The 12,957-nt window shown below is 41.9% G+C and overlaps 1 protein-coding gene across 1 annotated transcript; it reads right to left on the bottom strand.

Annotated features, from left to right (window-relative positions):
• Positions 1-3,171: 3,171 nt before the first annotated feature.
• On the bottom strand, positions 3,172-7,486 carry calhm1b (calcium homeostasis modulator 1b; the record flags this gene model as incomplete). Its single annotated transcript, XM_084318160.1, has 2 exons — positions 3,172-4,873; positions 6,935-7,486. 2 exons carry the CDS (start codon positions 7,484-7,486, stop codon positions 4,361-4,363), a joined length of 1,065 nt encoding a protein of 354 aa, XP_084174286.1. The 3' UTR covers positions 3,172-4,360.
• Positions 7,487-12,957: the final 5,471 nt, after the last annotated feature.

Consider the following 12,957-nt stretch of genomic DNA (forward strand, 5'->3'; position numbering starts at 1 on the left):
TGGTGCACTCAGCAGAGCGTACTACAGGTATTGCACTACCACCCCTGCAGGACTTATACAACAGGATGTGCAAATACAGAGCCTGCAGAATAATGAAAGACCCTCACCACCCCAACAACAGCCTGTTCAAGCTGCTGCGGTCAGGCAAGTGCCTCCGCATACACGCCGCAAAAACAGAGAGACTAAGGGTGCTTTCTCACTCACCATTCGGGTCCGTTCCGGTCCGTACCGTCCTCATTCCGGGTTAGGGTGCGAACTTCCCCCCTCCCTCTCCCCCCTCTAGTTTGTGTACACACTTCAGTCTTGGTTCGCTCCGGGTTCTGTTTACGGTTTGCGTTTTGAGCGTGTACGCTTGCCGTAGGCGATGATGTCACGCTCGAAAATGTAAACAGGAAGAGTGTTAACACGGCGGCGGAGACTGGATGCTGATATAAAATAAACAAATAACCAATAAATATGAAGTTATATTTGAACCTCTGTTGTCAAGCCTTGTCAATATAACCCACCCCTTTTCTCACGAATGGATGGTGTTGTAGAGTCCGCTTTTGAGCGTTTCCCAGGGCTAACGCTAAGCTAACGGCTAATGCTAGTTAGCTTAGCCTAGTACTAGTCTAGTATAGCCACTGTAGCACTTATTTTTCAGCAAAGAACGTGCAATAAACAAAACGGATACATTAACTGTGTGTTCTGCCTCTCATTTGTTGATGAAACAAAACTAACATCAACACAATTGAACACCAAAAGCGGAGTTTAGTCTCATCGGCGCCGATTTTGTTAGCTTACATGCTAACGTGAATGGAATGCCAGTATAACAGTATAGCATTGTGGCTAGCAGCTAACGTTAGCTCACGTTAGTTAGCCAGCCAGCACCAAACTGATGATATCGGGAGCTATCAGTAGCTAGATAACATTAGAGACACCACTGGTCTATAGAAATAAATGCATTCGAACAAGAAACCAATGTATACGACATAGCAATGGCAAACAAAATTGCCAGGCCTAATGCGAGCCAGGGAAGTGCTGTGCGTTGTAACGTGGCTTCATGTTTTCATCCACTGAGCTGTGAGGCTCCACATGCTTGTTTTTGGTTGAGGTCTGAACTCTCAAATTGCCCATAAATATCGTTTTTGTGGGTATTGTCCAGTTGTTGCTGTGTGGTTTTATCTGCCCAAAATTCAAGCAAGCATGAAAGCATTACAGTAACGACGTTGTGTGTGTCACGCCCCCCGCTCCCACTGGCCCGCACCCGAGACCACCTATTTCATCGGTCCAGGTTCAGCGCCCCCGGGGACGAATCAGCGGGGGACGGGGACGGGGGGGAGCGTTCTCACTCAGACGGACACACCCTTTGCTGGTTCGACCCGCCGCTGATTCGACCCCGAATGGTGAGTGAGAAAGGCCCCTAAGGCTTAGCTTCTTCCCCCAGGCCATCAGAACATTGAACACTGATCTCTCCACACACAAGCACACATGAACACACACATACACACACAACACACATTCTGCACTCGCTCACACACAAACGCACCACAGGTCACTTTAAACACATAAGAAAAGGACACTTTAAAGGAAGGAGAAAAAAAAGGTCACTGTTGTGGTTCTTGTATAGTATAGTTAGTAATAGCAAGTATAGCATAGGGACATAGAGTAAAACTGTATATTGTATAGTAGGGTACATATAGGACCCAGTGCTGTTAATTCATAGCTAACATTGTATTACATTTATCTCAGGACTCATGTCTATTTTATCATGTCTATTTTATGTCTATTTTATTAACTTCTACTTATGTCCGATATTATCGGCCTACCAATATTATCGGCCGATATTGGCATTAAAATGTAGGCTAATATCGGAAATGATCGGTATCGGTTTTCAAAAAGTTTTTTTTTTCTTTTCTTTTTTTTTTTACATTTGTTTTACCTTTATTTACCCAGGCAAGCAAATAAGAACAAATTCTTATTTAATTTATTGTCAAAAGTATGCATAATGTTGTGTTAATTACACGACAAGAGATATGTAATGTTAATTACCTGAAATGATTCCGTTTTTTGGGGGGGGAAACCCCACATATATCGGTATCTGTAATTAAGAGTTGGACAATATCGGTATATCGGATATCGGTAAAAAAAAAAAGCCAATATCGAACATCCCTAATTTTATTTACTATTGTATTCTTGCACAATCGAAGCAGGCATGGCCACCCGCATTTCACTGTATGCCCTGGTATGTATTTGATAAATAAACCTCTTGAATCTTATGCCCTGATGAAGACAAGCTGGTCCAAACATGTTGAAGCCGTGCCACAATAGAGGCTTTTTATCTTCTCTCTATTCCTGTAATACTTTGACTGCCTGGGATCCCAGTCTTGTCCACAGAGGAAGTGTTGCCTGAGAGGCAGCTATGATGCATGGTCCATTGTTTATTGACAGGAGTGAGGACATTAGGACGAGCACGCCCTCTTGTGATATGCTGTGAAACCACCATTGCATTTAAACCCATGAGCTTGAACACATTTGCCTGTTATTGCTGCCTTTGAGTGGAGAGAGAGAGAGAGAGAGAGAGAGAGAGAGAGAGAGAGAGAGAGAGAGAGAGAGAGAGAGAGAGAGAGAGAGAGAGAGAGAGAGAGAGAGAGAGAGAGAGAGAGAGAGAGAGAGAGAGAGAGAGAGAGAGAGAGAGAGAGAGAGAGAGAGAGAGAGAGAGAGAGATGCAAATATTGACCTTGGTTTTGTTGTATACAAAGCAATTGCCATGGCTCTGCATGTGTTTTCACAATCTTGCTTTGCATACAGCTTAGGTATGTCTGTCTTTCATGAGCAATGTGCCCAAGGCTATAAGTCTATATCATCATAGGACTGTGAAGCTCTGAACACATTCAGATTGATAGCACAGAATAGTTTCTTTAAATCCATGGGTCTCAATGAGAAAATTACATATTTTTTTGAGTGGACTTATAAGTGGACTTTATCGAGATGACAATTCTAATAAATTATTTCAATGACAACGTGTAACTTCTGAGGCTCTCGGGTTTACAAATAGTGTAGTCATGGGTGTATACACAGTTATGCAGAGAAAACAACAACAACAACAACAACAACAACAACAACAACAACAACAACAACAACAACAACAACAACAACAACCACCACCACCACAAGCTAAACAGTCCTTGTAACCCTGCTGAACTGAATAACCATTGCTTGAAATGTAGCAATAAAACATGGCTGTGGTCAGGGGGGGGGGGTGACCTTGGTCCTGGGGTTTGGACCAAACGGGTCCTATACAAATTGATCAACACTGAGTTTTAAGAATAAGAACTATTGGTTTGTTTGATTTGTCTACAGATGACCTGGCAGTTTTGTCCCTACTACATGGCTTCATTGTATATAGAGATTAACCAAGTCATACCATTAATGAAGACTACAAATTGTGATGATTTCTATTTTATAATAATTTATACAGTTTTCTGTGTAAGAATGAGAATGAAAAATGAGAATCCAACTCCACTGAATCAGCCTTACATTTCTAATTTGATTAGTATTACAGTTAGAATATAATTACAATTCAATTAGAATATAATTTAAATTAACCCTTTAATGGGAAGGAACATAAAGGCATTATTATTATAAAATGTTCTTTATTTTAGTTTGTTAGTTTTACGGTCTGTATCTCCCACGATACATTGCCCGTTTATGATATCAATTTGACTTGTTCATGGCAGTGTTCACATGTATTCACTTAAAAAGAATACTTCAAAAAAGATTAAAGGTTTAATTGCAGTCAAATTCACGTTTGCTATTTGTAATTCTTTATTTCATTTTAATTTTTTATTAAAAAAAAAATCAAATATTCTTTGATCCCCAGTGTTCGAGTCACCAAAGAAGAGCCCGAGTTGAGTCCCCATTACCCTAGTCCGAGTCCAAGTCCAAGTCATCAAGGTTGAGTCCACTCCACTCTGGCAGTCAAAGAGATGACTGCCAGAAAAAAAAAAAGTTTACATTATACATAAATGACACAGTGGTCACCATTTCAAAGGGAGTGTATTTACTTTGTTAAATAATGTTACAGTATTAATATAGCCATCAATATCTTATGCCAAATGATTAGGGCCTATTACAAAAACGTTTTAAATAAATAACTGTATTTATCAATTAACAAGTCCGAGTCCTCGTCTGCACCTTCCGAGTCCGAATGCAGTCAATGCTCAAGTCCAAGTCCAAGTCAGGGTCATCAGTGCTTAAGTCCAAGTCGAGTCACGAGTCCTGAAAATCAGTCCAGGACTTGAGTACTACAACACTGCTAACAACTAATGAACAGCCACTGGAGACTGATCTATGGAGCTATAGTTTCCCATTGAAATAATCAAACCTTGCTGTAGTACACTGCCCACTCCCTTTTCTCTACGTTACAGGCATGTCCGTTAACAAACCCACTTGGCCCTCCGTTGGCCTCTTTTGTCATTTTCTCATTGTCTTGGCCGTCCGGTACCTCTTTTCTCAGAGCCAGAGGTGGCTTGCAGGTGTGCCAGTTCCACAGCACCTTGTTCATATCGTCCTGGGCTCTTATCCCGAGCAGCTTCTCGTCGTCACTCCTCTTCTCATCCTCGTTGGCTTTGTCGTCGCCATCGCCGTGCCGTTGATGCCGATGGAGGCTGTGCATCTCTCCGCTGATGCTCTCGAAGTACTGGTGGACGCAGACCTTGGCGAAGCTCTTGGCGTGCTCCTTGCACGTCTCGTCGAACATCTTGCGCTCGATGTCGATGTAATGGGACCAGTACTTGGTCTTCAGGAAAGCCGCCTGAGAAAAGCACGGCCGAATGGCCCGAATCAAGAAAGCCACGAGAGTAATCATGAGCAGGAACATCCACCCGAATGCCTGTAGAATGCAAATACGTGAATATACACTCAGGCTCAGGTAGATACCATGTACAGTATACACTCACAATCTTGTGAGTTCAAATCTCAAGTCTCTAAACCTACAGTATGTTGCATGACATCCTCTCTTCCTCCCATCTGCCGTTCTCTTCTCTTGTTGTTTATGTTTCATCCATACCCAATCAAGCAACCCAGGACCGGCCCTGCTTATTTGGGGCTGTAGGTAAGATTTAAGAGTAGCCCACTCTGGACATCAGGAGAGGTTTGCCATAAAATTGGCCATTTCGATAAGTGGATAGCTAGCACATATTTGTGAAAATGGCTCAGAGACACCCTTTATGTTCAAGGTAGATGTCAACATCCTAACAATTCTGCATAACTAGGTAAGGGTTCAAGTTCAAGTTCAAGTTTCTTTAATAGTTGTCATACAGAAGTACAGAATACTTTTATACAAAATGCTTCTTATAATCTCATAATTGTCTATGCCCACAGAAAAGGCTAGATAAAGGCTACTCATAATAATGGTCATTGCAGTTCTGGTAATCCAATCTTGTTACAACTTGAACTGCCTTGGTTGAATTGTTTTTTTTTGCAGAGCAATGGGGGTGGAAACAGCTAGGATATGGTGGAGGAGCATCGATCTCAATGAAAGTCGGGGACTGCATCAAAGTGGTGGTGACTGACACACATCCTGGAGACACAGTGGCGGAAGACATCACACCTTGGTCTATGTGTCACAGGTTGACAGGACAGTGCTCCCCATATTCTCCCCTTCCCTGCTTACCTATGAAACTACCCTTTCACTAGTGAAAGGGTTAACCCTTTGTCGTGTGGCAGTCAAAGGGTTAACCTTCTGTCGTGTCACAGTGAAAGGGTTAACCATTTGGTAGTGTGGTGGTGAAAGGGTTAACGTGCACTTGGGATTCACAAGGGGACCTTTTAAACACGAGAGGATTACTTTGACCGTTGGAATATACCCAGTGTATCATAAAAACTGTTATAAATATATAAATAATGTTGAGTGTATGCCTAGCCTATGGATTACTGCATGTTTGAGACACAACTCTGAACAGCTTGAACTAGGTGCTGGAGTGTGTCTCTTTCAGGCCACCAGCAAGCAGTCAGAAATTAAGAGATTTCCTGTTCCCGTATCCCATTGTGTTTTTATTTTTTATATTTTTACACATTGTAATCATATTTCCAAAGACCTCTGTTACACCTTAATCTGTTGTGTTGCTGTGTTAGTGTGTTGGGAACCTGTGGAAACTAGTCCAGGTTGATTTCCTCGACATGTGACATACATGCAACACCATCCTCTCTACACCACCTACACCAACATGCAACACCAACTTCAACTCCAACTCTGCCTCCGACATATACTTCCGCTCTAGACTAATGTGTGTTTGATGGTCCATTTGTAGATGATTCTGCTAGTTCATCTTGGGCTTTAGCGGCCAAACTAGCAGCTAATGCTGTGGAGAGAGAGAGAGAGCTGAACAGATCCCAGAGCTAGTCATAGTCTTCATTCATTGGGGAAAATATTCTAGAAACAAATAACACTATTGCCCATTTGCACTTGACGAAAGTTGAGAAACCATATTTGCAATGTAAATACACATTCAGTAGCGAGTATAGCGTACTGGTGGACATTTGTGCTCTACTGAGCACACTTTCTAGTTAACTTGTTAATTATAGAAAAGAAAAGTAAAACGTGTGGGGAAAGGTAGCCTACTGTATGGGGAAATTACCATTTATCTGCCTATCGTGTTGAATTTCAGCAAATTGCCCTGTGAATGCACCACCTACTTTAATTGTGCATGGTGCATAACAGGGGCGGAGTTAGCTTCACCCACATCCGAGCCCATAATGTTTTGGGGCCTAAGGTGGGGCCCCTCCAAGGGTAAATAGTTAAGTGGATTGAGTGAAATAGTGGAGAAACTGGACACAGCTTGCTACATAGATATATTTTCCAGTGGTGTGATTGGTAGTTAGCCGATGGCCCCTGTGCAACAATGTAATTTTTTTTGTGACAAAAACACGAGATAAATAAAATGAACCCTACCTGCGATATACATTTGATGTATCGAGACGCCGCCTCTCTCGATATAACCTCATTCTGGTCAAATATGTTCTTGCATGGAATTTTCGCCAGTATCTTCATCTTTTCCGCCTCCGACATATACTTGACAAGGCTGGAATTCCCGAACTGGTCGATATCCAAGGTGACGCTGAAAGCGCACAGGAAGCTCTTCCCGTCCATGAGAGTTACGGATATCCACACGGCGGGCGCTATCAGAGACCGCTGTGTGACAGAGCAGAACATATAGCGCAGGATTCCCGGGTCCTTCCCGCGTTTCCCTATCGGCCTCCTCCACTCCTCGGCGAGCATCGACACGTTGTTGTTTAGCACGAAACCCAGCAGGAAGAACCATAGAGGTGGAACGAGAAGTAATCCGATCCCATAGGCGTAGTTGTATTCCGGTATACAGGGGCAGCTGAACTCAAAGGCAGAGTACATTTGGGCACTGGCCAGTGCCATTATACCACAGATACCGTTCATAAAAGACTCCTGGTTGGACTGGAGGAACTGGAACATCATACGGAACTTATCCATTTTGAAGGATGTCAAGGCCTTTCCTTTTCAGAGGGATTCGGTTTGTGGAAAGGATCGGGCCACTTCATTGATGTTGAATACCCGTCACTGCTGTGCCAATGAAACAAATATGAAACATTATGTATATATATATTTTTTTACTGAAACGTTTAATGTAGCCATGTCTTATTAAGTTGGAAATGTTGAAATGAAAGAGCTAGATGGTATCACCATAGAGATTAATGCAGTCCATCATCACAATACACAATGTTTTAAGTTGACAAATTGATACCAACAATTTGATACACTTGGAGAAATGTCCTTGTCTGTATTGATTGAAAGATGCTTATTTTTTTAGTTCTTATTCTCAGGTCATTGACTCGGTTCTGTGATTTGCCCTCAGCTTCTCTCCTCATTTTGGCTACTTGCTATGTTGGTGATACTATAGGATTTTACTGTACCTGGTAGATATTGGACAAGAGCATCTACTAAATCACTAAAATGTAGTGTATAGAAAGTGGAATCAGTCATCTACTGGGATGTGTTTTTATTAATAAAGTACAAAGCAAATAAGCAAAAAACACCACTCACCTAATGTCCTCCTGATTGCAAAGTAGATAAATAATCAGAAAAATAGCTTCAAATGAGAATAAGGTCCATAATGGATAGCATACAGTTCTTCATATACTGTTGACACATTGTACCCCTGGATGACTGTGAGACGACCGGTCCCTTCTGGGACTTGCTGTAGGTGTTTAAACGCTGACCACATCATCTGTCAGCCTGCCCCTCCCTTCATAGACACCGGTTCTTTGGTGATGAAAATAAACAAGTTGCTGACCTTGATTGAATGAATGATTTTTTTTTTCGAACAAGTATAAAGACAAAAACATAAAAACATATCTGTTAATTTGACATATACAAAAGATAATAAAAAAAGAAAACAAAAAGAGAAACAGATAAACAAATCATAGTTTACCCTGTTTGAAAAAGGAGTAGGAAGAAGTATACGTTTTTTTTTTTTTTTTTTTTATTCCTACCCCTTTTTAACTATGACAAATTATAATTTAATCTATTGTTAATTATATGTATAAACGCTGTATCTATACAATCCAATACATTTATATAAATATACCTATAAATATGTAATATAATATATATAATTACCATATCATATACATCATTTCTTCTATTTTGTATTTACATCTTACACATACTTCCAATCAACACACTTCCTCTTCCAGATATACCTATTTAAGAAAGATTGTTTGTACATCTTTTTAAACTGATTTATGTTTGTACTCTGTTTTATCTCGAACTCCAGACTGTTTCACAAGTCCACCCCACAGATTGACATGCACATACTTTTCATTTTGGTTTGGACACTTCTGAGTTTTTAAAAGTTTAGCTCTCCTCTCAGATTATAGCCACCTTCTCTTTCCCTGAAAATGTTTTGTATATTTTTTTGGCAACAGGTTATTTCTGGCTTTGTACATGATTTGTGATGTTTTAAATTTGACCAGATCCATAAATGTCAAGGTGTTTGATTTAAGAAACTCTTGAAAAACTCTTACACCATCTCCAGGTGTTGAGTCATCAAATGGCATAATGGTTTTGACTTGTGTGGAGCTGCATGAACACGTCATTTCAAGTGAATATTGAAGGACTAGAGTCTTCTGTCGTATAGCCATAGTAACACACTAGATTACGGACATGCAAAAATGGTCTCAACCCATTCAAATGTTTGTGGCTTTTTTGCCATGGATATTTGTTTATTGCCTGCCCTAAACATATGACAGAATGACTTTGCACTCTAGAGCAGATATTGAAGATATAACGTGTTGTAATGTTGTTTGCTGGAGCCACTTCATCCACAACAGCACACCCCGGTCAGAGAGCGGACACAGACACCAAAGAACAGTCCTTTGTAGTTTAATGTTGGTATCAAAGGATCAAAGGATGATAGGGTTTCTTCAGTACAGGTGATTTCCATCCAGTTCATAAGGCTGAATGAAACAATGAGCAACCATTGGGTGAATCTGGCCAATTATTGAGTGAGTGGTTTTCATCCAGTTTGTAAGGCTGGATGAACAGTGAGGAATTGAGTGAGTGAGCGAGTGGTATTCTGCAACAGATAAGCAGAATATACAGGGAATTAGCAGAATACATACTTAGTCATAACATGCTGGCATCTAGAAGATACACATAACTGAAACAATGCTATATAGCATATTCACATTAGCATAGCATTAGCTCAGTGCATTAGCTCAATTAGCAGCTTGGAACAAACATAGCACCAAGTAGCAAACCCAAGCCATAGTCATAGTTAAGTCATTTAGCGGCATAATATAGGCTACATATGACATTTATCTATCATACAACCATAGACATTACATTGGAGGCTATCGATGACTTACTTCTTCACGAACACACTCATGTGACAGCAGACAGGGAAACAGGGACACGTCCCCAAGGACTTCAAAATTGCAAGAGTAACACCCCTGCACAAAAAGGGCAGCAAATTAGACCCAGGCAACTACCGCCCTGTTTCTATCCTTACATCCATCTCGAAAGTCATGGAAAAAAGAGTATACGAACAGGTCGAAAAGTACCTCGCGGAAAAAAATCTAATCTACGAATTCCAATCTGGCTTCAGAACATCCCACTCCACTGACACATGCCTTCTCTATTTGAACGACCACATCAAACAAGAGGTGGACACGGGCAAATACTGCGGCATGGTCATGCTGGACCTACAAAAGGCCTTCGACACTGTCAATCACACCATTCTGATTGACAAGCTAAAAGCAATTGGTTTTTATAGTCTTATCAGTGAGCTGGATACAATCCTACCTGGAGGGGAGAGAACAGATGGTGGAGGTAAACGGTACCCTATCCCCCCCCCCCCTCCCAGTGAGCTGTGGTGTTCCACAAGGAAGCATACTAGGACCGCTACTGTTCCTAATTTATGCAAATGACATGTCGTCAGCTTGTGACTGCAACTTGTTCCTGTTTGTGGATGACTCAGCCCTGCTGGTCTCTGACAAGAACAAGTTACAGGTTGAAAAAACCCTCAGCTCGGAACTAGGCAAAATCTGCATATGGCTCGCCGACAACAAACTATCATTACACATGGGCAAAACAGAGTCCATTCTCTTCGGTTCAAATAACAAACTCAGCAAGACCGACGGCTTCTCAGTTACAGTGGGTGACAATATTGTCACAAGGAAAGATGAAATTACCTACCTGGGTTCCATCCTAGAGGCTAATCTTTCCTGTGACAAAATGGCATCCAATGTAATAAAAAAAGTCAACAAACGAACTCGATTCTTGTACCGGATCTCCTCTCTGGTAAACAAGAATACCCTGAAGACTCTGGCAGGAGCACTCATTCAGGGGTACTACGACTATGCTTGCACCTCATGGTACCAAAGCACCTCAAAGGCACTAAAAACAAAATTACAAACATCTCAAAACAAACTAGTCAGACTACTGCTTGACCTGACTCCTAGAACCCACCTCACCCCTGCCCACTTTGACAACCTAGGATGGCTTAGAGTAGATGACAGAGTACAGCAACTTGCAATGGGCCTGGTCTACAAGATACACTACACGACCAAGGTACCCATGTACATGTCAAAATACTTCCCAAAGGTCAGTGAATACCACGATCACAACACCAGAGGGAGCTCCACAAATCATGTTAAACCCAGATTCGGCTCAAACAAGGGACTAAACACGTTTCGCAATTATGCCACATCAATGTGGAACGCCCTACCCAAAGCTGTAAAGGAATGTGAATCACTACCCACTTTCAAAAACACTCTCAAAGAACACCTACGGGAGACTGCAATTCGAAACTGGCCCCTACAAATGTCCTAACCCAGTTGTACAGTAAATGACCAAGTATGGCTTTGTCAGTATTCCAATGTACAGTGTACAGTGTCCCCCACCCACCCCCTACCCAACCCCCCCCCCCCCCCCCCAATGTACAGTGTGTGTACTGTACCCATTCTGCAATCTGTTAATAAACTTTTCAATCAATCAATCAATCAATCAATCAATCAGACAGCAGTGGAAACATAGATTCTATATATATCTATGAGTGGAAACACATGGGCGGCAAGATGGCCGCTGCATTTAATTACCAGACTAAGGACCCGTGGGCTCTCCAGAGAGATGCCCGACTAGAAATAGTAATACCCTTGAGCTGTCCAAAGAAGTGCCTTGGAAATAATAATACACAGCATAACAAATAGCATACAAATAATGGGGAATTTACAACACGGGTTCTCAAAGTTTTTTATACCACAAACCCATTTTATTTAGGATTTTCTTCGACCCCACAGTTAATGTATCGCGTAATTTCAACATGGAATTAAGGAATATCAAAATAAAAGCACACGTTGTTGAACTTGATCATGCATATTTATTAGAAAGTTTTATTACAGCACTATGTTATCAATACACATTTATAAAACGAGGCATATTTAGCCAAAATATGTTGCCAGAACATACATAAAAAATTACAAATAAAAGATTATAAAAAGAAAATTACTTAGGCGCAGTGGACTAAGCGCTCGTCACCAACACGAGAGACACTGGTATCGAATCCGGCGGTCAGCGTTGCCTCCGGCTTGGCCAGCCGTCCTACTGGCTCAATTGGCCTCAGCGGGAGGGAAGCCGGTGGGTGGTAATCTGGTTGTTGTAAATAGCGACTCCTACAGGTCGGTCAGGGTGCCTGCACAGCAAGGAAGAGAGATGGTGAGGGTAGTGTGAGCCTCCCACATGTTACACCTCACCAATGAGAGTCCACGCTGGCAGGTGAAAAGAAGTGGCTGGCTGACTCCGCATGTATCGGAGGGGACATGTGATAGTATCTATCAACCCTCCCTAGACCGACCAGTGGGGGGCACATGCGAGCAACGGCCAGGAAGGGGAGGGGGGAATTGGCACGACTAAATTGGGATGAGAGAAAAACACAGAAAAACAGGAGGAGAAAAAGTGGATACAAAATTAAAAAAATATTACTTGCCAATGCGTCACTGTCACCTACCCACAACCCCACTTTGGGTCCCGACCCGTAGTTTGAGAACCACTGCTCTAGAGGAACGTCAAAGCCTAGAAGTAATTTTAGTCAGATTCATTTTAGTCCTGTCACTTGCTTTCGTTGAGTAAACCTACCTTGGTAAAGATGCATAGTTCTGAGTCGAAACTGAGTGCCCTGTTTTGTCCCTATGGCATCTGTCCATAGTAATGGTATTTGGCATCAGCTCGCACCCAGCAGAATGAGGCAGAGCTGGCCAAACCAGTTAGTACCCCACAGGAAGATGAAAGGCAGGCAGGGGACTTAGCCTTTTGATGAAACCAAGCCATTTGCTGTACACATCATTAGTTCTTGTTTGCACTGCTGTGTCAGATCAAATGCTTTGCAGTTCCACAACGCACAAATACGGTATATGGCCATCACCATCATCTGTTGGATTCATTCA

The sequence above is a fragment of the Notolepis coatsorum genome (genome assembly GCF_963971535.1).
Source record: "Notolepis coatsorum genome assembly, chromosome: 7".
NCBI lineage: Eukaryota > Metazoa > Chordata > Actinopteri > Aulopiformes > Paralepididae > Notolepis > Notolepis coatsorum.